We start from the raw sequence: 25,973 nt of genomic DNA on the forward strand, positions 1-25,973 counted from the left end.
AACCATGTTTAGTGTTGCAGGTGTAAGGAACTGATTGTGTATTTTTAAGTAACTTGAGATGATTTCTTTAAGAAGAATTGGGAGGTGATTTTTGGATTAAGTAATAGGAAAGGGGAGTGGAAAGCTGGTTTGAGGTTAAGTTTTTGTTGGTTTGTTTAGAATTCTGTGCTTTTGAGAGCTATCATGTTTCCGTGAGGTTTTCTTTCCAGGTCATAGAAATTCCTTCTGGTCTGAGTCAGCCTCTCTTGTTTGCTAGTCTGAGAGTAAATACGTGAGGGTAGGTTTTTTATTTGTTACGCTGGATGAATAACCTTATGGGTCTCTTTGGTTGATGATTTCCTTTGTGAATATTAGGAAAACATCCACCATTTTTGTTAGCTTCAAGAGATCTCACACAATATCATAGTTATTGTCTTAACTGCACATGTGCTGGGCCCAAGGGTGGGTCTCTCTCTCCCTTGAGGTGTTCGAGGACCTATTGTAACATTTATGGATCGTTTTTTCTACGGCTTTGAAACCAGCACTGCCTGGTGTGTGACTGGAATGAAGTGCTTCTGAAATCTGTGCATCTTTGATGGGTAACATGCTGTACAGCATTACTTCCTCAAACTGGAATTAGTCAAGTGTTTAACTGAGGGGTAATGCATTTTTCAATCATTTTTTTCATTTTAAGCAAAAAAGGGAGAGGGCTTTATCTTGATCAATTTTTCCGTTCTCAGTTTGTCCCCCTGAAAAACTATTTGATCCTCCTGTGAGTGACAGTTAGTCCAAAGGGACATACACAGATTTAGAGGTTGGAGTCATATCTGAGTTTAAACTGCCTTTCTTCTCCATGTGTAATGCCCCTAGAGAAGCTGAGGTGCCTGTTCCTCTGTCCTCTTACCTGAGACCCCCAAGTGAGGCTGAAAACATTTACCTTACCTGCTTTTGTGAAAACAGTCCCTTGTGAATGTGAGTGGCACACCAGGAGTGCTCAGTTATTGGTGACCCCACCGCTAGCCCTTTTGTGCAGTAAGGGTACAGGAATGGGATGGATTAAGAGAACAGCCTGGTGCCAGGTGCCCACTGTGATAGTGCATGTGGTTGCAAAGCTTGAAAATAGAGATTTTGAGTTTTAGAGTAGAATATCCTGTAGGCCCACAGCACTTTTGGGGCGTTGAGCTTGGCAGTGTTTTGCATGCACCGTCTCCCATTTCCCCTTGCTTTAGAAAAGCCTTCTGTTTGCACCTCCCAGGTTCTCAGGAGACAGTACTAGCTGCCCTGTGTCCCTGCACAGTCTTAATTCTCCAGGCTTAGAGGCTGGAGAGTTCGGTGAGCTTTTGTCTTGCTTGCCTGCCTTTTCCCGGCTTATAGGCAGGTTCGTCCAGGCGTAGAACCACTCCTGCCCAGCATTCCAAGCCAGTGATGCTGGGGACTCAGCTTCCCAGGGGAGAAGGAAGGTGCTTCTACTGGACTTTGGGTCCCTTTTCATTGCAAGAGAAAAGCATCTGTGTCCTGAGATGTTTTCTGGAATGTGAGCTAGAATGACCACACAGCACTTCTAGAGCCAGCCCTGGGAGTCAGGGAAGAGGGAGGGCAGGAGGCGTGGATCCTGACATGACGTGGCATGTCCCTGGCATTTCTTTTGGTAGTGAGGAGAGCACAGGTTTGTGTGTGTGGGTTATATTATGTGAGAAGCTCTTGTTTAAATTTTTTCCATTATCCAAGAAGGTTATTACTTTTGTTTGTTTATTTTTATACATTATTTATACAGCATGGTGCTTTGTTCTTTGTTCCATGCTTGAAAAAAAATAGCAGGTGCTTCCTGCCTCTGGGAATTATAGAGAGAGAAACAAAACACCACACATGCACAAGGAAATAGGCTATTAAGTGACAAATATGCAGTCTAGGTAAATACTTTGGGGTTGAAGTAGCTTTCACCTGAGGAGGTAGTTTTTGAACTATATTTGGGAACAATTTGGGTATTTGGAGCTGTTAGGGACTAGTGTTCCAGATGTGTGGAATAGAATGAGCAAAAACACACCATTAATTAATGCAAGGGACCCATATGTATTGAGCATCTCTTCTGTCTCTGGCACTGTTCTGTGCTTGGGGCTTCTCAGTGAATAGAGCAATTGAAGACTCAGGTATGGAGAGGCAGTGTGGAAGCCTGTCAGGAAGGCTGGTGGATGGTGATGGGAAGCCAGGGAAAGCAGGCTTGGGAAGAGTGTTGAGCGCTTAGCCAAGGATGCTGGATTTTAACCTTGGGAATGTAGTGAGTCACTGAAAATGCCTCATATCACAGGATGGTGACATGATGAAATACATATTTTGGGCAAATAGATACAGTAGCAAGATGCAGGACAGTTTTGAAAAGCTAGGAGTCTGGGGGCAGTGAGATGAGGTAATTAGAAGGTAATTAATTATATTGTTGGACAAGAGATGAAGGAAAGGGAAGGGAAAAAATGGATACACTAGTTATTTAAGATGATAAAATTGAAAATTTTTAAACAATATGTGTTATGTGAAATGAGAAGTTATAGACAAGAACTGCCAGTTGTGTGTACAGTTCTTGCCTTTTGTCTATGCCCATAGCTAGCGCTGTCTTCAAACTGAAGATAAGATGATACTGTACATAGTTTCTGTGCAATGTGTAAGTCTCATTGATTGAAGCACTCAGCCAGTTTCTCATTGTTGGCTATATAGCTGGTTTCCTATTCTGTGTTATTATTTGGTCAAACATTTGATTTAATAGCTATATCTTGTCCTTGTGTGTATACATTCTAAGGTCCTGGGTCAATGCAAATGTTCAGTCTTAAGCATTTTGATGCTTGATATCAAAGTCCATCTCCCTGCAGCAGCACTCCTACCCCCCACCTATCAAAATGTGTGTGACAGTTTAGAACCAGGAGCAGAATGTGAGAATGCTGGCTTCCTGTACTCTTGTGAACCTGGTTCATTAAATTTGTTACAGTTAATCCGTTTTACCAGTTTATTTTGGAAAATCCAAACAGTGGTTGAGAGAACTGTACAAAGTATAGCCATGTCAGTTGGCCTCTGGTTGGATTTGGCCAGTGGGAGGGCAGAATGGGAGATGGGAGGTCCACGACTGGGTAGCCCTGGAGTGGGTCCTTGCTCCCTCTCTGCTGTGGGCTGTGTGTCTGTCAGTGCTGTCTCTTTCCAATTCTAGTTCCTGCCACAGCATCCAGCCATGGATTCCGGGGCCACCTCCCCTCTCCCCTTATTCTGTTAGGCTAGAGGTGGTGGTCATCCTGCTATTGCTGATCTGTGGGTCACCCCAACCCTGCCTCCTCCTGGTTTGGAGTCTCAATCCTTAATCCTTGGAACCAGTTCTCTGTATTAATTTCCCATTTAAAATACTTGGGATGATTTGTATCTTCCTGGTTACACTCTGAATGAAGATATTCATATATATATATATATATATATATATATATATTCTCTCATACATATATATTGTATCATGCATATATATTCATACAGATATTCATTCACAAGCATGTATATGCTATTTTAAAGTAAGTAGCACATATCATGACCGTTTATCTAAATACTTCATACATTGCCTAAGAATAAGGATATTTTCTTACTTATCCACAAAACTATTTTCATACTGAGGAAAAATTAATAATTTCCTGGTTTCTAACTTTGAGTCCCCACTGTGTCCAACATGTCTATTACAGTGATTTTAAAAAAATGTGAATGAGGATTCTATCAGGCTTCCAACTTAGTCTTTTTGATCTAGAACAGTTCCTCACTTATTTTTTTTTTCAATGATAGATTCCTAACCTACAGAATAGTAAATCAAACCCTTCACCTAAACTCACCACTTTTTTTTTTTTCATTTTTTGATAACCTCATTTCTTTAAAAAAATTTTTTTTATTAAGGTATTATTGATATACACTCTTACGAAGGTTTCACATGAAAAAACAATGTGGTCACTACATTTACCCATATTATCAAGTCCCCACCCATACTCCAATACAGTCACTGTCCATCAGTGTAGTAAGATACCACAGATTCACTGTTTACCTCCTCTGTGCTACAGTTTTCCTTCTCTGTGCTACACTGTTTTCCCCATGATCCCCCACACCATGTGTAGTAAACATAATACCCCTCAGTCCCCTTCTCCCTGCCTCCCCACCTACCCTCCCCCACCCCTCCCCTTTGGTAACCACTAGTTCATTCTTGGAGTCTGTGAGTCTGCTGCTATTTTGTTCCTTCAGTTTTGCTTAATTGTTATACTCCACAAATGAGGGAAATCATTTGGTACTTGTCTTTCTCCACCTGGCTTATTTCACTGAGCATAATATCCTCCAGCTCCATCCATGTTGTTGCAAATGGTAGGATTTGTTTCTTTCTTATGGCTGAATAATATTCCATTGTGTATATGTAGCACATCCTCTTTATCCATTCATCTACTGATGGACACTTAGGTTGCTTCCATATCTTGGCTATTGTAAAAAGTGCTGTGATAAACATAGGGGGGTGCATATGTCTTTTTGAATCTGAGAAGTAGTATTCTTTGGGTAAATTCCAAGGAGTGGGGTTCTTGGTGTAAGATAAATTCTAACCAAAATAAGCAGGCAATGAGAGGCAACAAGAGGCCAGGCAGTTTATTTGAGTGCAATCCTGGGTGAGGTTCACCAGTCTGCACAGATACAGGCTGGAGAAGTCGCACCCAACCAGACAGGTGGGGAGTTTTTATAAGCACAGGGAAGGGAGGGGGGAGTGGGCCACGCCAGGGGTATGTGGGGAATTTTTATTGGCTCAGGGTCGGGTGATGGACAGCCAGAGGCCTCCTCCTTCTGGATGGAGGGGGTCTGCATCCGGGGTTTGTCGGCAATCACGGGACTGGAATCCAGGAAGAGCTGTCTGTTCCTTCCTTATATGGCACAGAGCTATTTGGTGCTGTCTTTGTTCCGCTTGCACTGTTCCTCTGGTACCTCCAAACTTCCCAGCCATTTTGGTCATAATGGGCCATTTGGTACCATTCCAGCCTTTTGGTCATAATGGGCGAATACTTGGTACTCATTTGGTACCATTTCCAGCCTTTTGGTCATAATGGGTGATGACTCATTCTGGCTACTTCTGGCTGACAAGGGGCATCAGAGGGGGGTTTTAAAGCTGGTTGACTGCTAGAGGAGGCTCAGTCGGGAGGGGTGAGTACTTGTGCAGTAACAGTTGATTGAATTTTATGTCTGATATTTCTACTATGCACTGTTGAAGGAACCTGAAAACACATGGGCCAATAAGGAGTATAAAACAGATCACTGCAACAGGGCCCAGGAGAGGCACCAACCAGGCCATAATAGGGGATTGAAACCAGCTGTATGGATTACTATCTGATATGCTGGTTCCCTGGAGTTCCTTTTTTAGTTCTTGTAGTTTTTGAACATTTTGCTCCATGAGTCCCGACTCATTGATATAGTAACAACATTGTTCCCGGAGGAATAGACAGGTCCCTCCCTTCTCTGCAGTGAGGAGGTCTAAAGCGTGGCGGTTTTGGAGGGTTACTTGGGCCAAGGAGGTGACTTGCCCCTGGAGGGATGCCAGAGGGGCTGCAGATGCCTGGACGGCTGCCTCAAGCTGCCATTCCAGTTTTTCTAGGGCTGTAATACTGTAACCCAGGGCACCAGCACTCACTCTCATGGCCAGAATGGAGGAAGTGAGGGAGATCCCCGCCACTAAAGGCAGGAGGACTGCTCTCTTGTGATGGGATTCTGAGGCCCAGGAGTTGGCAAACTCAGCTCCCCTGTATACAGTCAGCCTAGGGACCAGGGTGATGAGCAGGCAAGAAGTGTTTGCAAGGTTGGTTTTGTATAGGTCCCATTGCATCACAGGAAGGTGCCTGGCAGGCAGCAGAGAAGGGAAGGCTGTTTATAGTGATGTCTCAAGGTCACGTTTACTTCAGGTGTCTCAAATAAGTTTGGGCTTTGAGGGAGGGCCTGGAGAGCAAGATAGGTTCTCTCATGGCGGTGCCTGAACTGCTACAACAGGGGCTTTATAAGGGAAGTGCAGAGGAAACATTGAGTCAAGGAAATATTGGGGAGGGTGTGCCAGAATAAATCCAGCCCTTCTTGTAGGAGACTTAACCAAGAAAAGGGAAGGGTCCTAGTGTTTTGTTGTATGTGAGACTGTAGGTGGGTTTCTTGGGTTTTAATGGCCCATTGTACTTCTTCAGGATGTTCGGGGGTGCCTACCTCCAGGTATCGGTGAATCGTGATGGTTTGGCTGGGGTATGCTTGAAAATTATTTAAGTAGATACCCCCTATAATGCCCTCATTCGAGCAATTATGTAAGGGTCCTTGATGTTTAAATACCTCTTTGCCTGGGGTGCCCAGCATTGAAAAGTAAGCATATGGGGGCTATCGCCTGGGTGGCCTTCTACCATCCAATTCATGACACAGGAGGCCAAGGGGCACCCAAAATTTTCTTTGACCCACTGTGTTTTACACTTTCCTGTTTGTTGAAAGGTGAAGCAGAGGGCATTGTGAGTAGGTGTCTCTCCATCAGGGCACCAAACTTGGTTGAGAGGGCAATTACGACTGACAATTGTTAACCTCACAGAAGGCTGTCCCAATTGTCTCCTCTACCTGTCCATTTTTTGTGGTGTATCTTTGGGTGGCCTCAAATCGATATGTGACAAGAGGAGGTGAGGCCACTCCACTATGCAGAAGGAGGAGTAGGACGAGTAGCCCATTGGAGTTGGATCTGTAGAGGTCCAACTCATTCCGCCTGCCAAACATTATCTGGGGGAGGGGCTCTTTTTAGTCGGGAAATATGGTACCACACAGGGTGTCCCAACAGTTTGGCAGCAGTGTGGGTGGTGAGGATTACAGTGTATGGCCCTGTCCAATAGAGGATGGAGCGATGGAGGCTGGAGTTCTCTTACAAGTACCTCATCCTCTGGCTGAAGAATCACTGCATTTTCTGGGTTGTTGGATGATGTAGGTTGGGGTAGGAGCTGGTCTGCATGTTCCCTGAGAAGATGTCTCAACAGTGAGAAGTAAGGAAGGTAGGAGGCCAAAGGAGGAGAGGTAAGTAAGAAGGGCCTGTGTTCAGTAAGAAGGGCCTGCCATACATCAGCTCAAATGCACTTAGTCCTGCTGGTCCCCAGGGGGCAGCATGCAGCCTAGCGAGAGCGATGGGGAGAAGATCGGGCCACAAGAGCTTTACCTCCAGAGCTTAGTTAGTTGGTCCTTTAAGAGACCGTTAGCCCTTTTGACCCTACCCGACGATTGGGGGTGATGGGGTATATGGAGGTTCCAGGTGATCTTGAGAGGCTCGGCTGTTACCTGAGTGACCCAGGAGATGAAGGCAGGTTTGTTATTGGATTGGAGTGAAGTGGGGAGCCTGAAACTAGGAACGATGTGTTCCACCAGCACCTGCACCACCACTGATGCAGTCTCTTGGTAGGTGGGGAGGGCCTCGATCCACCCTGAAAAGGTATCAACCAGAACTAGTAAATACTGAAGCTTTTTATGCCTAGGCATATGGGTGAAATCGACCTGTCTGGGGATCGTTCCTCTCATCTGGTGGAGGGCCCTCCAGGTCTTCAGAGCACCTTGAGATGAGATGCAATGACAAGTAGTGCAGGTCTGGTGCACCTGATCTATGGCCTTGCGGAGACCATAAGGGGCAAATATGGGGGAGAGAAACTGGTGCATGGCCTCTGGCCCAATGTGTAGAAACTGGTGAATTTTGGATATGATATCTCTGCCTTGGGCTTGGGGGAGGACAATTCATCCCCCAAGGTATATCCATCCCTGATCTCTCAGTGTCCCCCCTTGATATAGAAGCAGTTGCCATTCGTCATTGGGGTATTGGGGCAATAGAGAGGGGGAAAGAAACAGCACAGAGGGTTGGCTAGACTCGGATGTTAACTGTCAGGCCACGGCATCTGCTAATGCATTACCCCTGGTTACTGGATCGTTTCCAGTCTGATGTCCCTTACAATGCACGATGGCTACCTCCTTGGGGTCCTGAAGGGCCTGTAGCAGGTGGCTGATAGCCCTGCTGTTAATGATCGGGGTTCCCTTAGTGGTAAGGAAGCCCCTTTCCTTCCAAATCACAGCATGAGTGTGTGTAATTAGGAAGGCATATTTAGAGTCAGTGTAAATTGTACCCCTCTTCCTGGCTGCCAGCTGTAATGCCCAGGTAAGAGCCACTAATTCAGCTTTCTGGGAGGTGGTCCCAGATGGGAGTAGGTTTGCTTCTATCACCTGCGACAGAGTCACCCACTGCAAAGGCCGCGCCCTTCGCACCCCATCACTTTCTTTCACTGAGCTTCCGTCCACAAAAAAAGTCAAGTCACGGTCTTTGAGAGGCACGTCCTGTAGGCCCTCTCGAGGTTTTCTAAGAGCCTCTACAATCTCTACACAGGAATGAGTGGGCTGATCTGCCTGATTGCCAACGGGAAGCAAGGAGGCTAGGTTAAGGGGTGGAGATACTTGTAGGGTTACCTGTGGATGTTCAATGAACAGAAGATGGAATTCCTGTACTCTTGAAGGACTCAAGGAGGCCAGGGATTTATGACTTAAAAGATCCTGTAACTGGTGTGGAGAATACACAGTAATGGGCTGTTGGAGAGTTAATTTCAGGGCTTCTCGGGCCAGACTTCCCACAGCTGCCAGGGCTCGGAGGCAAGGCTGCCACCCTCTGGTGGTGGCATCCAACTGTTTGGAGAGAAAGGCAATGGGATGCCACCCCGGCCCCACTGGCTGTACCAGCACCCCGGTTGCCACCCCTGCCCTCTCTGCTGTATATAGGGTAAAGGGCTTAGTTAAGTCGGGGAACATCAACAGTCGGGGGGGGTGGTGGTGGATGAGAGCAACACATCCCGCAACTGACTGAAAGCAGAAGCTACTTCGGTGGGTGAATTTAGCGGCCCAGTAGGAGTCTCTGTGGCAGCCACGTAAAGTGGTCTGGCCAGCAGGGCAAAGTTAGGCACCCAGTGTCTGAAAAGTCCTACTAATCCTAGAAAAGTAGGTGGCAAGAGAGCTTTAATTGCAGCCGCTCAGTCTGCCGTTAGGGCTTTAGTGGTGGGAGTTAGAGCTAGCCCGAGATATGTAACCTGGGGTAGAGACAGCTGTGGTTTGGCAGGGGATACCCTGTATCCCATGTCTGCCAGGAAATTAAGAAGGGATGTGGTGTCTAGAACCGAGGTCTCCTTCGAGGGGCTGCAAAGTAAAAGATCATCCATGTATTGTACGAGAGTACTCTCACCCGTTGAGTGTTGCGAGAGGTCCTCCACCAGGGCCTGTCCAAAAAGAAAGGACTATCTCTAAAACCTTGAGGTAGAACTGTCCAGGTCAATTGTCTAGATTGACAGGTGTCAGGGTCTTCCTATGTGAAGGCAAATAGCGGCTGCGAGTCTGAGTGGAAAGGTATAGTGAAAAAGGCATCTTTAAGGTCTAGTACAGTAAAATGAGAGGTACTGGAAGAGACCTGAGACAGAAGAGTATATGAGTTAGGTACCACTGGGTGTAAGGGGATAACAGCCTCATTAATTATTTGGAGGTCTTGACCGAGGCGATACGCTCCAGAAGGCTTTTTCACCGGCAAGATGGGAGTATTGCATGGAGAGTTACTTGGTACTAAAAGCCCCTGTGAGAGCAGATGATGAACAATAGGCTGTAGTCCCCTTCAGTGAGCCTGCGAAATAGGAAATTGAGGCCGAGAGGGGAAGTGGGATGGGTCTTTAAGGCGTATTAAAACCGGGGTGTGGTGGGTTGCTACTACAGGGGTGGAGATGTCCCACATGACCGATTGACAACAGTCCAGGGAGTTGGGAAACTCATGTCCCCTCTGTCTAACCCCTCTTCGCCGACCAAAGCAATGAGGGATTTTCTGGCATCCTGTAAGCGTTCAAAAGGTGGGAGGGAAATAGAGGCTCCTAACTTGTAGAGCACATCTCCTCCTAACAGAGGGGTAGGACAGGAAGGCATGACTAGAAAGGAATGGGTAAATGGGATGCTTTGAAAGGTGCAGCTACTGGGCCCATCTCTAAAGGCCTGGAGAGGGTTCTCATGACCCGAACTACGGAGAGGGTTCTCATGACCCTAAGCAGGGTATAAAAGCCCTTCAAAGGAGGGGAGAACAGAGTAGGTAGCCCCCGTGCCCACCAAGAAGGAGATGGGCCTACCCTCTACCCACAGCTTGGCCCTGGGCTCGGCGAGGGTGATCGGGGTGTCTGAGTCCAGGCATCTTAAATCTTTGAGGATGCCTAGCAGGTCTGAAGTGTAGTCTTTTGAAGGTGTCCCCCAACTGCAGGGCTTTGCCGCTGGAGGAGGACCTCCCCTAGTGGACATTCTACTTTCCAGTGACCTCACTTACCGCAGCTGGGGCACAGTCTGTTTGGTCTGCGTGGTTGGTTGGGGGCATTTCCATGCCCAGTGCCCTTCTTCACTGTACTGAAAGCAAGGTCCCGGAGGTTCGAGTCGATCTTCAGGGACACCCCTATGATCTCCATGAGCCGGCTGCAGAGCAGCTGTTATGGCGCGAGTCTGTTCTTCCATTTGGGCAGCTGACCTCCTCTCTTTCTCATTCTCATCCTCTCGGGCGTGAAAAGCTTTAAATGCCATATCTACCAGGTCTCCTAGAGGGGTCTGCGCACCATCCTCAGACTTCTTAAGCTTGTGCCTGATGTCAGGAGCCGACTGAGTTATAAAATGCATGGCCAGGAGAGAGGAACCTAACACTGAGGCCGGGTCGATCTTAGTAAAAGCCCCTAGAGTTTCTTTTAGGTGCTTGAGGAATTCTGACTGGTTTTCATCAGGCCTCTGGGTAATCTCTCTAAGCTAATTGTAATTGCTGGCCTTGTGGATGGTTGAGTTCATACCCGCCAACAAGTAGCAAACCATGCGATCCCGGCACGCCTCACCCTTGGGAGAATTATAATCCCATAGGGGCTCTTGTAGGGGAACAGCCTCTCTGCCCATAGGTTCCCATTCATCTATGGTTTGGGCCTCATTGGCACAGTGTTGTGCTGCCGCTGTGACACGGTCATATTCTTCCGGGGTTAGAGTGGATTGGAGGACTACATGTACATCGTGCCAGGTGAGCTTGTAAGCTCGAGTGAGATACTTAAACTGTTAAGCGAACATTACGGGGTTGGAGGAGAAGGACCCTAATCACTGTTCCACTTGGGACAAGTCTGCCAGGGAAAAGGGAACAAGAACCTACACCACCCTTTCAGCCCCTGCCATCTCTCTCAGAGGAGCCATCACATGAGCTTGAGACCGCTGTGACTTAGAGCGGGTTACAGGAGGGCTAGACCATTTGGGCACTAGCTGCGGGGAGTAAGACGGTGGTGGATTTGAAGGAGGGGATGGAGGAGGCGACACTGGCAGTGGGGGATACAACTTGGGAATTGATGTGGAACTTGAAGGCTGGGGACCAGGATATGGGGGAGTTTATCCATTTTTTCCAAAGTGGAGTCAGCACCTGTGGAGCAAGATGGTGGTGCGACCAGAAGAGAAGGGAAACAAGATGGCAGAGAGGCGGGATGAGAAGAGGAACAAAATGGCAGAGAGACTGGAAGAGAAGGGGAGCAAGATGGTGGACAGGTGGGATGAGAAGAGGAACAAGATAGCAGAGAGACTGGAAGAGAAGCGGAACAAGATGGCGGAGAGGCAGGAAGAGAAGGGGAACAAGATGGTGGAGAGACTGGAAGAGAAGGGGAACAAGATGGCAGAGAGGCAGGAAGAGAAGGGGAACAAGGTGGAGGAGAGACCGGAAGAGAAGGGGAACAAGATGGCGGAGAGACTGAAAGAGAAGGGGAACAAGGTGGAGGAGAGACTGGAAGAGAAGGGGAACAAGATGGCGGAGAGACTGAAAGAGAAGGGGAACAAGGTGGAGGGGAGACTGGAAGAGAAGGGGAACAAGATGGCGGAGAGGCGGGATGAGAAGTGGAACAAGATGGCAGAGAGACTGGATGAGAAGGGGAACAAGGTGGAGGAGAGTCCAGAAGAGAAGGGGAACAAGGTGGAGGAGAGGCGGGAAGAGAAGGGGAACAAGGTGGAGGAGAGACTGGAAGAGAAGGGGAACAAGATGGTGGAGAGACTGGAAGAGACAAGGTGGAGGAGAGACCGGAAGAGAAGGGGAACAAGGTGGAGGAGAGACTGGAAGAGAAGGGGAACAAGATGGTGGAGAGACTGGAAGAGACAAGGTGGAGGAGAGACCGGAAGAGAAGGGGAACAAGGTGGAGGAGAGGCGGGAAGAGAAGGGGAACAAGATGGAGGAGAGGTGGGGAGAGAAGGGGAACGAGGTGGAGGAGAGACCGGAAGAGAAGGGGAACAAGGTGGACCTTGACGAAGGGAGCTGGGCCCTGCGGTGGGCCTGGAGGAGCGGGAAGGAGGGTAGCCGAGATCCTCTGCTGAGCCTGTCAGAGAAGAGCCTCCCGGTTATAGGAGGGGTAGAGGTCGGCGGTCCTTGGCGGAGGCCTGGGCCAACAAAACTTGGGAAGGAGTACACTTAACACACAGATGTGGGCAGGTGCGCAAAGTCCAAAAGGTCTGCACATATGGGATTTCACCCCATTTTCTGCTTCAGTGGCAATAATTAGTCAAGTCGGTGAGGAGGTCAAAATGTAAAGTTCCCTCAGGGGGCCAGTGAGATTGGTTGTCCAAGGGATACTGAGGCCAGGCCTGAGAGCAAAGAAAGATTAGCTTCCATTTGCGAACTTCCCGGGACAAATATAGAGCAGCCAAATTAGAAATGAGACACCGCAGCAGGGTCTGGGCCTCCACTTTTGAGGACTGGTTCCCCATGTCTGCGCCACTTCCCAACTAATCCCGCTGATAGGAGCGCCCAGCGTCCCAAATGCGCCAAGCCAGGGGAGACATCCTGGGGCCTGGGTGAGGGACATCTCCCATACCACAGGGCCAGGGGCAGGCCGGATGCCCACAGAGGGTGGGCCAAATGCCCCAACCTGGAGGTAGTTAAGATTTTGAATGGACCAGGTGAAAACAGGTTAGGAAGGGAAACAGACCGGGGGAAACTGAGGGACTCACTGGAAAACAGTCCATGCAGCAGAGAGCAGGCTGAGGTCCTGGGTTGGGGAAGGAGGGGGCGGGGCTGCTGGTGGCCGGTCGGGGCCCCGCACTCACACTCCTTCCCGGGTTTTTTTGGCACCAAATCTAAGATAAATTCTAACTGAAATGAGCAGGCAACAAGAGGCAACAAGTGGCCAGGCAGTTTATTTGAGCACAATCCCGGGCGAGGTTCACCAGTCTGCACAGACACAGGCCTGAGAAGTCATGCCCAACCAGACAGGAAGGGAGTTTTTATAAGCACAGGGAAGGGAGGGGGAAGTGGGCCATGCCAGGGGTATGTGGGGAACTTTTATTGGCTCAGGGTCGGGTGATGGACAGCCAGAGGTCTCCTCCTTCCAGATGGAGGGGGTCTGCATCCAGGGTTTGTTGGCACGTCATGGGACTGGAATCCAGGAAGAGCTGTCCATCCCTTCCTTATATGGCACAGAGCTACTTGGTGCTGTCTTTGTTCCGCTTGCACTGTCCTTGCTTTCCTCCCTCTGGTACCTCCAACCTTACACTTGGGTCAAATGGTATTTCTATTTTTAGTTTTTTGAGGAACCTCCATATTGCTTTCCACAATGGTTGAACTAGTTTACATTCCCACCAGCAGTGTAGGAGGGTTCCCCTTTCTCCACAACCTCGCCAGCATTTGTTGTTCTTAGTCTTTTCGTTGCTGGCCATCCTTACTGGTGTGAGGTGATATCTTATGGTAGTTTTAATTTGCATTTCCCTGATGATTAGTGATGTGGAGCATCTTCTCATGTTTCTGTTGGCCATCTGAATTTCTTCTTTGGAGAATTGTCTCTTTGTATCCTTTGCCCATTTTTTAATTGGGTTATTTGCTTTTTGGGTGTTGAGGCGTGTGAGTTCTTTATATATTATGGATGTTAAACCCTTGTTGAATATGTCAGTTACAAATATATTCTCCCATACTGTAGGTTGCCTTTTTGTTCTGTTGATGGTGTCCTTTACTGTACAGAAACTTTTTAGTTTGTTGTAGTCCCATGTGTTTAGCTTGATGTAGTCCCATTTTTTGGTTTTTGTTTCCCTTGCTTGAGGAGATGCATTCAGGAAGAAGTTGCTCATGCTTATATTCAGGAGATGTTTGCCTATGTTGTCTTCTAAGAGTTTTATGGTTTTGACTTACGTTAAGGTCTTTGATCCATTTCGAGTTTACTTTTGTGTATGAGGTTAAACAATAATCCAGTTTCATTCTCTTGCATGTAGGTGTCCAGTTTTTCCAACACCAGTTGTTGAAGAGGCTGTCATTTCCCCATTGTATGTCCATGTCACCTTTATCGTATATTAATTGACCATAACCATATATGGCTGGGTTTATATCAGGGCTCTCTATTCTGTTCCACTGGTCTGTGGGTCTGTTCTTGTGCCAGTACCAAATTGTCTTGATTACTGTGGCTTTATAGTAGAGCTTGAAGTTGGGGAACATAATCTCCCCAGCTTTATTCTTCCTCTTCAGGATTGCTTTGGCTATTTGGGGTCTTCTGTGGTTCCATATGAATTTTAAAATGATTTTCTCTAGTTCATTGAAGAATGCTGTTGGTATTTTGATAGGAATTACGTTGAATCTGTAGATTGCTTTAGGCAGGATGGCCATTTTGACAATGTTAAATCTTCCTATTCATGAGCGTGGGATATATTTCCATTTATTGGTATCTTCTTTAATTTCTCTCATGAATGTGTTGTAAAACTCACCACTTTTTAACATTTTGCTAGAGTTGCTTTTGTCTTTGTCTATGTATACACATTAGCATTATTACTCATCTCTTTTTTTGTGCTGAACTATTTGAGACTAGACTACAGATACTAGGATACTTTTCAATGCTTAAGCATTCATTCCCTAAAAATAAGGATATTTTTTTATATAACCACAGAGCAATGATCACATTTAGGAAATTTCCCAATTATACCTTTCTGTCACCTAATAAGACAAATTTCTTCAGTTGTCCCAGCAGTGTCCTTTTTCACAACATCTTTTCTTCCAGATGTAGGATACACTTGTTCCACTCTGTCTGCTGGACTTAGATATCAGATGGCATGGACTTTTTATTTTTTGGGAGATCAGTGCGGCTGTGATGTAAATGTCTCATATTCTAAATTTGTCCAATTGCTTCCTGTGGTGTCATTTAACGTGGTTCTCTATCCCCGGTATGTCTGTAAAGAACTTCGGTTTCTGACTTATTATGTTGAATCAATGGGCAGTGATGCTGCCAGTAGGAATGAGGACAGGAAGCTGGTTTGACGGGGGAAGCTTAATGAGATTAATAATCAATAAGTTTGAATTAAAGTAGGATTAATGCAAGTTTGAATTAAAGTAGGGCTTGATAAAAACACTGTGCAGTCATCAGTTATTCCCACATGGATGTCCTTTTTCTCACTGTGTTGAAATTTCCTGGCAAGCTTTTAAAAAAAGCTGCCTGGGGGATGCACACAGTGAGATGTGCTGTATGGATAGGTGGAAGGATGGAAGGTTTTGGGAGGCTCTGCTCTAGACATGGTTTTGCAATTCTCTGTGCAGGAATTGAAACACCTCTGAGAAAGATACTGTAATGATAGTCTACCCCCAAATTCATTTATAAGGTTATCACAGCAGACAAATATATGTATGTATATATGTATGGTTCATGGTCACTATTTTTAAGATGTAATAACTAACACCCATTTGATTTAAGAAGCATTGGTGAGAGCATGAAATGCATGAATTTATTATCTAAAAACATATGTAATAATAATGTAATAATATATAGAAGAAACTCAACAGTTTCAGGCTCCCAAGCCCTGGCCAATTCTAAATCATGATCTTTGAATTCTCAAATTTTGGTGTGCATCCTGCATGATCACCTGCAGGGCTTATTCAGGTACAGATTTCTGGACTCCTGCCTTGAGGGATGATGATTCAAACTTTATTTTTTTTTTGAACACTCACAACCTTTTTATTAAAAAAATGTTTTTTGTACTTTTCTATTTTGCAGCATATAAAGAGACTGGGAGGAGACGCTCTTTCTGATAGACAATCAACTCTTGCTCTTTGGAGCCCACCCTGGCAGGTCTGAGTATGGGCTCGGAAAAGAACCACACCTAGGTTAGAGTCCTGGCCAACAGCATTTATTAACTGTCTTGTCAGCAGTTTGTGATAGCTGAGTCTCAGTTTTCCATCAGAAAATAGGGAGTAGATAAGCCCTCCCAACCATGGAAGATAATGCACGTGAATGCGTTTTTTTTTTTTTTTTTGACAGAGCATCTCTCATATTTATTGATCAAATGGTTGTTAACAACAAAATTCTGTATAGGGGACTCAATGTACAATCATTAATCAACCCCAAGTCTAATTCTCAACAGTCTCCAATCTTCTGAAGCATAACTAACAAGTTCTTACATGGTGAACAAGTTATTACATAGTGAATAAGTTCTTACATGGTGAACAGTGCAAGGGCAGTAATATCACAGAAACTTTCGATTTTGATCAGCATCATGAACTATAAACAATCAAGTCAGATATGATTATTCATTTGATTTTTATACTTGATTTATATGTGAATCCTACATTTCTCCCCCTTTTTTTAAATAAAATGCTGAAGTGGTAGGTAGATGCAAGATAAAGGCAGAAAACATAATTTAGTGCTGTAAGAGGGCAAATGTAGATGATCAGGTCTGTGCCTATAGACTAAGTATTAATCCAAGCTAGACAAGGGCAACATAGCATCCATGGATGCAGAAGATTTCTCTCAAAACACGGGGGATGAGGTTCTAAGCCTCACCTCTGTTGATCCCCAATTTCTCACCTGATGGCCCCCCTACAACTGTGCCTGTCTTAGGTTGTTCCTCCCTTGAGGAATCTTACCCGTCTCTGGCTAACCAGCCATCTTCTGGGGCCATACAGGGAAATGTAAAGTTGGTAAGTGAGAGAGAAGCAATAATGAATGCGTTTTTAAAATTGTAGAATGTAATGCAGATACAACTGGTGGTTCCTATAGTCCTCATTCTTACCTTGGCTCTGTCCCAAGCCAGCTCTGGGATTTGGGACTGTGTCCTTTATTTACACGGAGTACAGCAGGAATTGGGGAGCATCATGACTTAAAGTCAACTCCATGTTGTTATGAAAGTTATCAGAGGCAGAGGTCAATAATGGGCTGATTCCCACATTCCTAGGCTAATGCACGACAGATTACATGCTAGTTCTAATAAAATTCCAGGAAGTCATTTCCTTGAGGTTGGATGTCTATGTTTGTTGTCATGCTGCCTTTTACTTTTCTGACAGACATATTCAGTGAAGCTGTGCCCCACCCCCACATCCCCCAGGAGGCAGCAGGTTGTGGTTTGCTCTGTCTCCTGGTGGTGAGGTGGGGGCAGGGGTGTTGGCTGTGCTGTGGGTTGAAAAGTGGGGGGCTGAGGAATGCACTCACCATTAAATATTAGACATTCCTTCATGGTGACAGAGGTTTTTATTTTATTGTTGAACATCAGCTATGATTTCTAACCGTCTATGTTTTCTGCCTTTATTGAGAAGCAACAAAAAGTCTAATATTTTAACAGTGTTACTGCAATGAAATTGGAAATGGGTCCTATGGCTTAAATCTGTACTAAGAGATTGTTGACATGGAACTGATTAAAGTTGGTAAAGTCAAAGTTGCATTGTTTCACATTATATTTAAATACAAAGAATCATTAAAAAGTCCGCTTTCAGTGATTCATTTAAAAAACACTTACTTTAAGAATGCTTTGCTTTTAGTTTAATTAAATTGGAGATATCCTTACCAAAAGAGTGTAGAATGAGGCATAATTCCTACTGTCTTTTGTTGACTCTAAAAATGACATGTTTGCCAGTTTGTTATGTCATTACCAGTGACCTCATTTGTCTTGACAACATAATTTTCCTCTCTGACTAATAGGATTAATGGAGGCTAAACTTCACGTTGTGTGCCATGCCTATTATTTTAAGGAATTTTTTGAACTGTTTCTCTTCAGTCTTTTTGTCTCTCAACATTATGTATGTGCAGAGCCAGATAGTACTGCCAGGATCGTTAGGAACAGAGCAGGACCTTCTCTATGAGAGGTTGGCCTTTTCCAGCTCTTGTACCTGATTCTTTTGACATTTACCTCCATATTTCTGTGTAAACTGTTTTATGTTATTTCTTGGTTTTTGAATTTTTATTCTGTTGCCATCTTTTGACTTACCCTGGAAGATATAACCCTGTTCTGTTGCCCCAGGTGTGCTTTGGCCTCACACTCGCGCAACTACTACTTGGATCTCTGTTTCTGTCTGTCAGCCTCTGTCCCCCTCCACACCCCCTCCAGCCCCCAACCTCATACACACACTTTTTAGATAACCTCCCCCAAAGTAACTGTAATTTTGATGAAGTATTTGATGTTCACATTATCTGTATAATTAGAAGCTGCTACTAGCCAAACCACGTACCAGAGATACCTTGATTACTTTTTCTGCCTTCACAGTTTTTGTGTTTTCCTGGAATGAAGAAAGTCTCCTTTGGATGGTCTTCCCTAGATTTGCAGTGCATTCCACCCCAGCCAGCCAGGTGTTACCAGAGCATCTTGGCATATGCAATTACAGTGGATACTTGAGATTGTCACCCTGAAGACATCTCCTGTGGAGCTTCCACATCCGTCAAAGCTGCGATCCAGGATCAACCTCCCTGTCATCCTGGGAATTCTCTTCTGTGTCGTGTCTCCTGTTTCACAGGCCATGCTGTCCTCTTCCATGGTTTATTTCCTTATTTTGTTGGAACACATCATCTAGTACTTCCGGGAGAAAGATGCAGAGGCATTACATTTTGGACATGTTGGATTTCTAAAATATGTCCTTGTTTCTACCTTTACACTTTATGGATGGTTGTTGAATTTGTTAGTTGAAGTATAGAATTCTAGGCTGGAGACCAGATTTCTCTTAGGAATTTTGAAGTCAGTGTTCCATTATCATCTAGGATCCATTGTTACTCTCGAAAAGGGCAGCCCTGTTCTGATTCCTTGTCCATTCACTATGGTGCTTGTGTTTTACTTTCTAGAAGCTGTTTTATCATCTGTCTTCTGTGCTGTTTCAGTGTGCCTTGGTGGACATCTGTCTGTGTAATTGTGCTTGGCCCTATGGTGCTTTTCAACATGGAAGCACATGTCATTCTGGGGATTTACTTGAAATCGTTTTATGTTGATTTCCTGTTTTCTTAGTTCTCTTTTTCCAAGAACTGTTGTTCAGCTGCTTGGCTTACTCGACTGGCCTTCTATTATTATTGCCTTTCTTTTTTATGTTCTTTGTCTTTTTTCCTTACTTTCTGGGGAGATTTCTTCAACTCCTCTTAACTTGCCTATTGATTTTTCCCTTTTACTGTTTGTAACATGTCGGAGTTTTTTTAATTTGTTTTGTTTTCCCCTCTGCTTCTTCCTTCCCTCCTTCCCTGCCTCGTCATCCTCTGCCTCCTGGGTGCACCATCATCTCTGACTCTCTGAGGGTGCCCATGATGAATTTTTAGCAGCATCTTCTTTTTATACAGCGCTGCTTTCTCCCAGTTGTATGTGCTGTTTGTTTTGGCCTCGCATCCTTGGAGCTTCCCTCAGGAGTTCGACTCCCCTTGTTGGCTGTGATTAAGGGGAACTCACAGTAATAGCACAGGCAGGTGTGGGCCCAAAGTGATCAGCTGCCCAGGACGGGCACCTGGCTGGCCACATCCCTCCGGTCTTCTCTCCAGATGGTAGATGCCTGGGGAAAGCTCTCCCAGCCTTTTCCCGGGTGGCACAAGCCCCACTGCCAGCTTCCTGGGAACAGGTGAAGGCAGAGAGTTGGATTTGTCAGCATTCCATATGTGAATGTTCCCTTACATCGCCCCCCTTTTCAAGAGCCTCTGCGATTGCTCTGCCCTGATTTCCCGGCTTAGACTCCCAGCTTTCCCTCTGGAGAATGAACCTCCAGTGAGCAGCTGGGCAGCTGGGCTGCAGCGGAGTCGTGAGGGAAGCTGCGGCTTACACAGACCTTCTGCCTGCCCAGCAATTTCCATCCCATCTTCATTCCCGGGTCTCGAGGAACTTGGGTTCCCCGGCTGCAGACCCTCTTGGGGCCCCACAGAGGAAGTCATGCTGCTTCCTGGACTCCCTACTGTCAGCTTGGGATCCCTTCTCAAATCTGCTAAGTGTGTTACCATCAGTCCATTTGCTTCCCAGCTTCCAAAAATTGTGTAGCCCTTGTTTCCACTTTCTTTGTTTTTGTGGCAATATACCTTGGGAAAAAAATGCATTTGCATAGTTTCAATGGGCTTTCAGGAGGGAGGCAGAATAAATGTGTGTCTGCTTGATATGATGTTTTCACCCTTCCATTTTTGTCGATTAGCAATTGCCCTGCAGTGTTCTGAGTAAATCACCACTTCTCTATTCATGCCCGTTTGTAGCCATCCTTCCAGAATGTTCTTCGTGTTCTTCCTTCCTCTAGTCTGCTTATCATAGATCTTTCCCGAATCTTTCCAAGTAAAAGTGTCTGTCCCTCCTCTGAACTCATAAAGCATTTTTATGTCTATTTTTCTTATGATACATGATCTCCCTCTTTTAAACTATTTGTTTATGTCTTATCTCATAAATTTTAATATCTCACAGTGGACAGTGATGGTTGTTTTGCCCTCATTCAGTTGCTTTGCACACAGGAAATAGTTAATTTTTTGAATAGTGGGGATTCTCAGCTGTCTTTTTCTAGTGTTATGTTTACACATATACTGTAATTTGAATATTTGGCAAGATGCAGACCATTGCAATATGCCATGATTACTGCAAGAGTAGGGGACTGTTTCTAATTGCAGCTATTCTTGAAATGTGCATGGGCATAAAGTAAGCAGAGGCTGTGTATTACCCAGGGCACAGCTCACAAAAGCTCATTATCTTGTTCCATAATGTGATAATGCTCTTTATGGAGTATGAGAAAATCTTTTAAGGTGGGATAGGAGTCAGTCTTTCATTAGGGCTCTTCCTGTACTGTATGCTCTCATGGTGTCCTGGAATAAAGTGGGCACCCCATTCCTTGCCACTTATATCTTGCTTTCTTTCATTCTCTTGGGAATGTTCCTGCCGCCCCTTCCTCCAGTATCGGGCCAGGTGAGGAGCACTGATTCTTCCCGTGGCTTTTTGTCTCTGGGTTTTTTCTCTCGCTGTGGCCCCATCCTTGGGGAGCCTTGCTGGCTGGAACATTTGCTTCTTGGTAGCCTTCTTTCCAGCTACTTGATGGATGAACTTCATTCCTCATTTCTTGCTCGGGTGTGATCAATTTTTGGTTGTCATATGTAAAATTATTGTAGTGTTCAAAATCTTTTGTTATTTTAAATGTACACATCCCACATGAGAAGCATTCTTTTTAAAAATTTATTGTTGTCATGTTTGTTTGAAAACAGTTTTTCCTGATGATTCTTGACTCTTCCTTTGCAAATAACAGCAAGTCCTCTGTTCATTGAGAGAGAATTGTATTGTTGAAGGCTGCCATTAAAATCTCCTGAGAGGCTGCTGTTTCAATTGTATATCTCAGTGGCAAAAATATCCTTCCTGGTGTTTATACTCTTGTGGAAGGAGGTCATTTTATGTGTCCTGGTGTAATCTGATTTTTTTAGTGTAGTGTGCTCTGTTGGGATTGTTGATGGCTTCTTTCCCTCTGGATAGTTGTTTCCATTTGGTACATATTATGGAGTGGCATTTAATAAATGCCAGCCTGATAATTGCTTTGACACAGTGTTGTCATGACTAAAGTTGGTGTCACTGGCGTTTGAATCAGGACCCCTGTAGAAGCAGGAGTGCACAACTGGATCTTGAAATCAGATAAGCCTTGTGCAGATAGTTGAAGGGTTATAAGCCATCTTTATAGAGTATTTGAAGGAGTAGGTGGTGTCAGATTCTGCTGGAAGAACAAGGAAGGTGAGTCTTGAGAGTGGACCATTGCATTAGACAAAATGGAGTCTGTTGGTGACCTTGGTGGACTTGTTGGAGTGTGGTAGGGAAGGAGGCCTGACTAGAACAGGGTCACAGGTGAAGAGGAATCTAGGACAACAGGTCTTTAAAATAATTTGCTGTAAAGAGAATTGGAAAATTGGTTTAGTAACTAGTAGGGTCAACAGAAGGTTTTGTATCATCATTTTTTCATGTGTAAAAATAAAATAACAACTTCCAGAGGCTCCCAGGTGACCTTAGAGTACTATTTTCCATGCTGTTGTGGTTTTTAGGAACCTAACACCCTGTCTTGGGGTGTTAACTTGAGTTGAATTTTTTACTAGTAATTTTGTGTTGTGCATAATTTAGTAGCTAATGGAAAAAGCTAAAGTTAGTATATTTTCATTTGAGTATACAAATGAGAATGATTGTAGAAGTTTAAAAAACAGCTATATACTCTTCATATAATTTTAAAGCATGGTTTTACATTATAGGATGTGTATATGATGCATGTGTATATGTGTTTATGTTCATATACACACGTGCACACACACATATATACATATCCTGGGTAAAAGTGAATAAAATTTAAAATGAGCCCAGTTCCACTCCTCAGAGATAAAAACTGCAAATTTTGTGTATTTTCTGGGACACTTTGAATGCACATATACAGTGAGTTGCACATATATGTGAGTTGGTCTTTACAAAAATAGACTCAAACCACACACACATTTTCTGAGATTGCTTTGTTCACTTGCGGTCTTGTTAACATTCTTCTGTGTTGCTGTATGTAGATGTGTGTGTAGGAGTAACTTTGAGCTACCGGGGCATGCAACCACCTTTTTTTCAGATAGCCTGTGATCTGAATTTTTCAGACATGCATTTGTATTGCTGGCTTACTAGAGTATCTCCACAGATTGGATTGAGAGGATTAATATGTATTTCATATTGGACAATGGGAAGCTCAGCATACTTTAGAGAAATCAGTATTCCTTATGCAGTGAGTTTTGCTGGTTTCTGCATTTCCTGTCGTAACTGTATCAGCAGCTGAGCCAAAGCCAAAGAACACATCTGTCACACAAGAAAAGGAAAATAGGCTCAACAGCTAAGATAGGGGCTACCTGAACCTTCAGTCAATTGCAGTATTGTTGATACAGTTGATTCCTTTCCATGGGCAGGAAATTATCACAGTTTAAATTGTTGCATTTCCTGTTGGTGATGCTAACCTGCTGTATTCGGTGTTTCTGTTTTTTTTTCTATAGGATCCAAACTACTGGATACAGGTGCACCGACTTGAACATGGAGATGGAGGAATTCTAGATCTTGATGATATCCTCTGCGACGTAGCAGATGATAAAGACAGAGTGAGTTCAAGTCTGGGGAACCTGCTGTGAATGCCTTTGGTGAAGACTGGGAGGGAGTGGGTAGGTGGGAGTACTTCCACTCTTGTTTGAGAACATTGGACTGCTCACAGGCATGTTTGTTTTGTAGTAAGTATTGTGAATCTTCATGACCCTGAACCTTGGGGTATAATGATTTCTTGGTACATGGGACTTAATAGTTAAGTTTTGGAATTTTGCAATGGCAACTTTTTTCCCTCTATTTTAACCAAATATAATATCTTTCTTGGCAACTCAGGTGTGTTGTTATGATCAGTGTTTCCATATGTGACACACAAGGTCACTGAATTCTGACCCCAACAGCTGGCCTGTGCGAAGCATTGCCTGGCTACAGAATGAGCATGCTGGGCGTCCTTCCCTGTATGTGCTTGGCCTTCAGAAAGCCAGCCATTCCTCAGGCTGCTCGTGGGGCTTTTCTGTGTCATCTGTGATTCTGGCCTTGTGAATGTGGCCCCCTACAGCACGTCACTGTTGGTGTGTACCTGCCCTTTTGTCTGCGCTCTTTGAAGGAAGGAGGAGGAGGAGTGACTCTCAGACTTGTAAGAATTTATGGCAGAGTACTTGGCTCTGCATATAGAAGTCGGTACCTTCTTTATAGTCATGAGGGGCCACGGCTTGGGCGGGCTCTGGCCATGCCCTGGGCTGCCTCTGACTTTAATGACATTACAGAAGCATACACAGTTCCATCATCATGGCTGGGTAACCGCCCTGGGTAGGTTAACCAGGGAGCTTCCAGCCTGGGTTGAAGGAAGGTAAATCATCCCAACGCCCCCTGGTTCCATCTGGAGTCTTATTCCTAGCCCTGTCCTCACCCTCCCTTCTGCTCCCTGGTTTGGCTAGGAGCTGGGTGAGTGCAGCCCTTGCATCTTTCACACTGTGACATTCCTGATGATAAGCAGAGTGACTCAGAACTGGTGGGTGTCTTCTTATATGTTCTATTGAAATCTTCAGGTGAGAATTTTCAGGTATAAATATTGTGGAAATTCAAGGACATCTGATTCATTAGCACCTGCCATGGTGGGTTGGTCCCGTGTAACTAGTCAGGACCAGCAGATGGTGTCAAAAATGCAGAACTTTTCTGCCCGGTTATGATTTTCTGCTATTTCTTCTGGAGCCATTTCTCCTTTCTGGGTTTTTCACTGAGTGCAGAATAGGGTGACTCTCAGATCCTTTCCTTGCAATCCACAGGAAGAGTACCATCTAGGGATTTAAATTACAGTCAGTTTAGGTTCAGGTACTCGCCCTGTGCCTTCATGGCCACACCCGCCCAGACCACTCTCCCTGTGCCTGGATGGCACACCTGCACTGTTACTGTCCCGGCCTTGGGCACGTGGGCTGCTGTGGGTAGCCAAGGTGGCTGTGCACTTCTGTCCTTGACAGTTTCAGTGATGGCCTTGCCTGGCTCTCTACCTGTGTTCCTCTTGGTTGTGTACAGACTTTGGTTTTCCTTCCAGAGCGTACTGTCCTTCTTTACACTTAGCCTGTCTGCCTTCCAGTACAGGGACTAGGAGTTGGTTTCGGAGCCTCTGTGAATTGCCAGCTCTGGTGTATTGTTTGAAACAGCCTGTTGTGAACTTTGGGTTGTTGTTTGAGAAGGGATTGATGGGGCTGAACACAGGGTCAGTGCCCCTCAGGACCCTGAGCTGACCAGGCTATTTACGTTTAGCACCTGCTTAATACCTTCTGGGTTTATGAAGCACAGGTGACTATTTCTCATCCTTTCTCTAAACAGTAGATCCGCACATATACTCTAAACATAGCTCATGGTTTGAGTAGGTAGAATAATGAAATGCAGGCATACAGCAATGTGAATTTTAAGAACCTTTTGAAATGAATTGAGACCTATTACAGGGCCCAAATATGGCATTTTTGGTGCACTTCCACATATCCTTCAAAAGAACATGCATTCTGCATTGGTGGATTGAGTGTTCTGTAAAGATCACTTAGGTTATGGTTGCCAGCGTTATTGTTTAGATCTTTGGGATAACTTGTTATTCAGTAACTGAAAATAATGCATTCTTTTTTCAACACAATTAACTATTAGCTCATACACAGAAACTATGGATAAGGCAAACCATATAATCTTCTAAAAACAGTTGCTTGTTAAAATTATAGGATACTTAGTAAACTGTGTTTTAGACCTTGTATTTTTATGTGGATTTGACAGTAAATCTACATTTTAAAGAATCTTTTTTTATATCTCCTCTGTAAGTTAAAAAATCCTGTAGCCTGAGAAAAAAATTTTAGATATTATTAAGTGTAGCAAGTCTGTACTGAAAGGAAAGGAGTAACACACAGCAGCAATTCACCGGAGAGTTCCGCTTTCTTAGGGAAAGGTGCTGGATTATATAGAAAGGGGCATAGGGTGATTGTGGTGTTACTTCTACGGGGCTGGTGGCTGTTGGCTAGGTGCTGGGATTGGGAGGGGGGTGAGAGGTGATTGGGCTTCAGGTGGCGCCGGCGGGAACCGAGGACCCCGAAAAGATGCCGGAAGTATGCCATGTTACTGGTGGGGACCCTTCATTTCCCCCTTTCTCCTCTATGGGTTTGTGGACGTTGCTTTCTCTCTGACTGCTTCTTGCTGAACAGGGGCGGAGAAGGGAGTGAGGG

General features: G+C 45.0%; 1 protein-coding gene across 21 annotated transcripts in view; it reads left to right on the plus strand.

Moving 5' to 3' along the window:
- PARD3 (par-3 family cell polarity regulator) overlaps window positions 1-25,973 on the plus strand; it is an 804,135-nt gene that overhangs the window by 149,738 nt on the left and 628,424 nt on the right. For 20 of the 21 annotated variants that reach the window (XM_037010348.2, XM_037010345.2, XM_037010349.2 and 17 more), the window contains exon 2: window positions 23,226-23,327. The exons of the other annotated variant lie outside the window; for it this stretch is intronic. In XM_037010348.2, coding sequence (XP_036866243.1) covers window positions 23,226-23,327 — 102 coding nt within the window. The remainder of the gene's footprint in view (window positions 1-23,225; window positions 23,328-25,973) is intronic. 21 annotated transcript variants of the gene reach the window in all.

This window comes from Manis javanica, chromosome 2 (assembly GCF_040802235.1).
Source record: "Manis javanica isolate MJ-LG chromosome 2, MJ_LKY, whole genome shotgun sequence".
Lineage (NCBI taxonomy): Eukaryota > Metazoa > Chordata > Mammalia > Pholidota > Manidae > Manis > Manis javanica.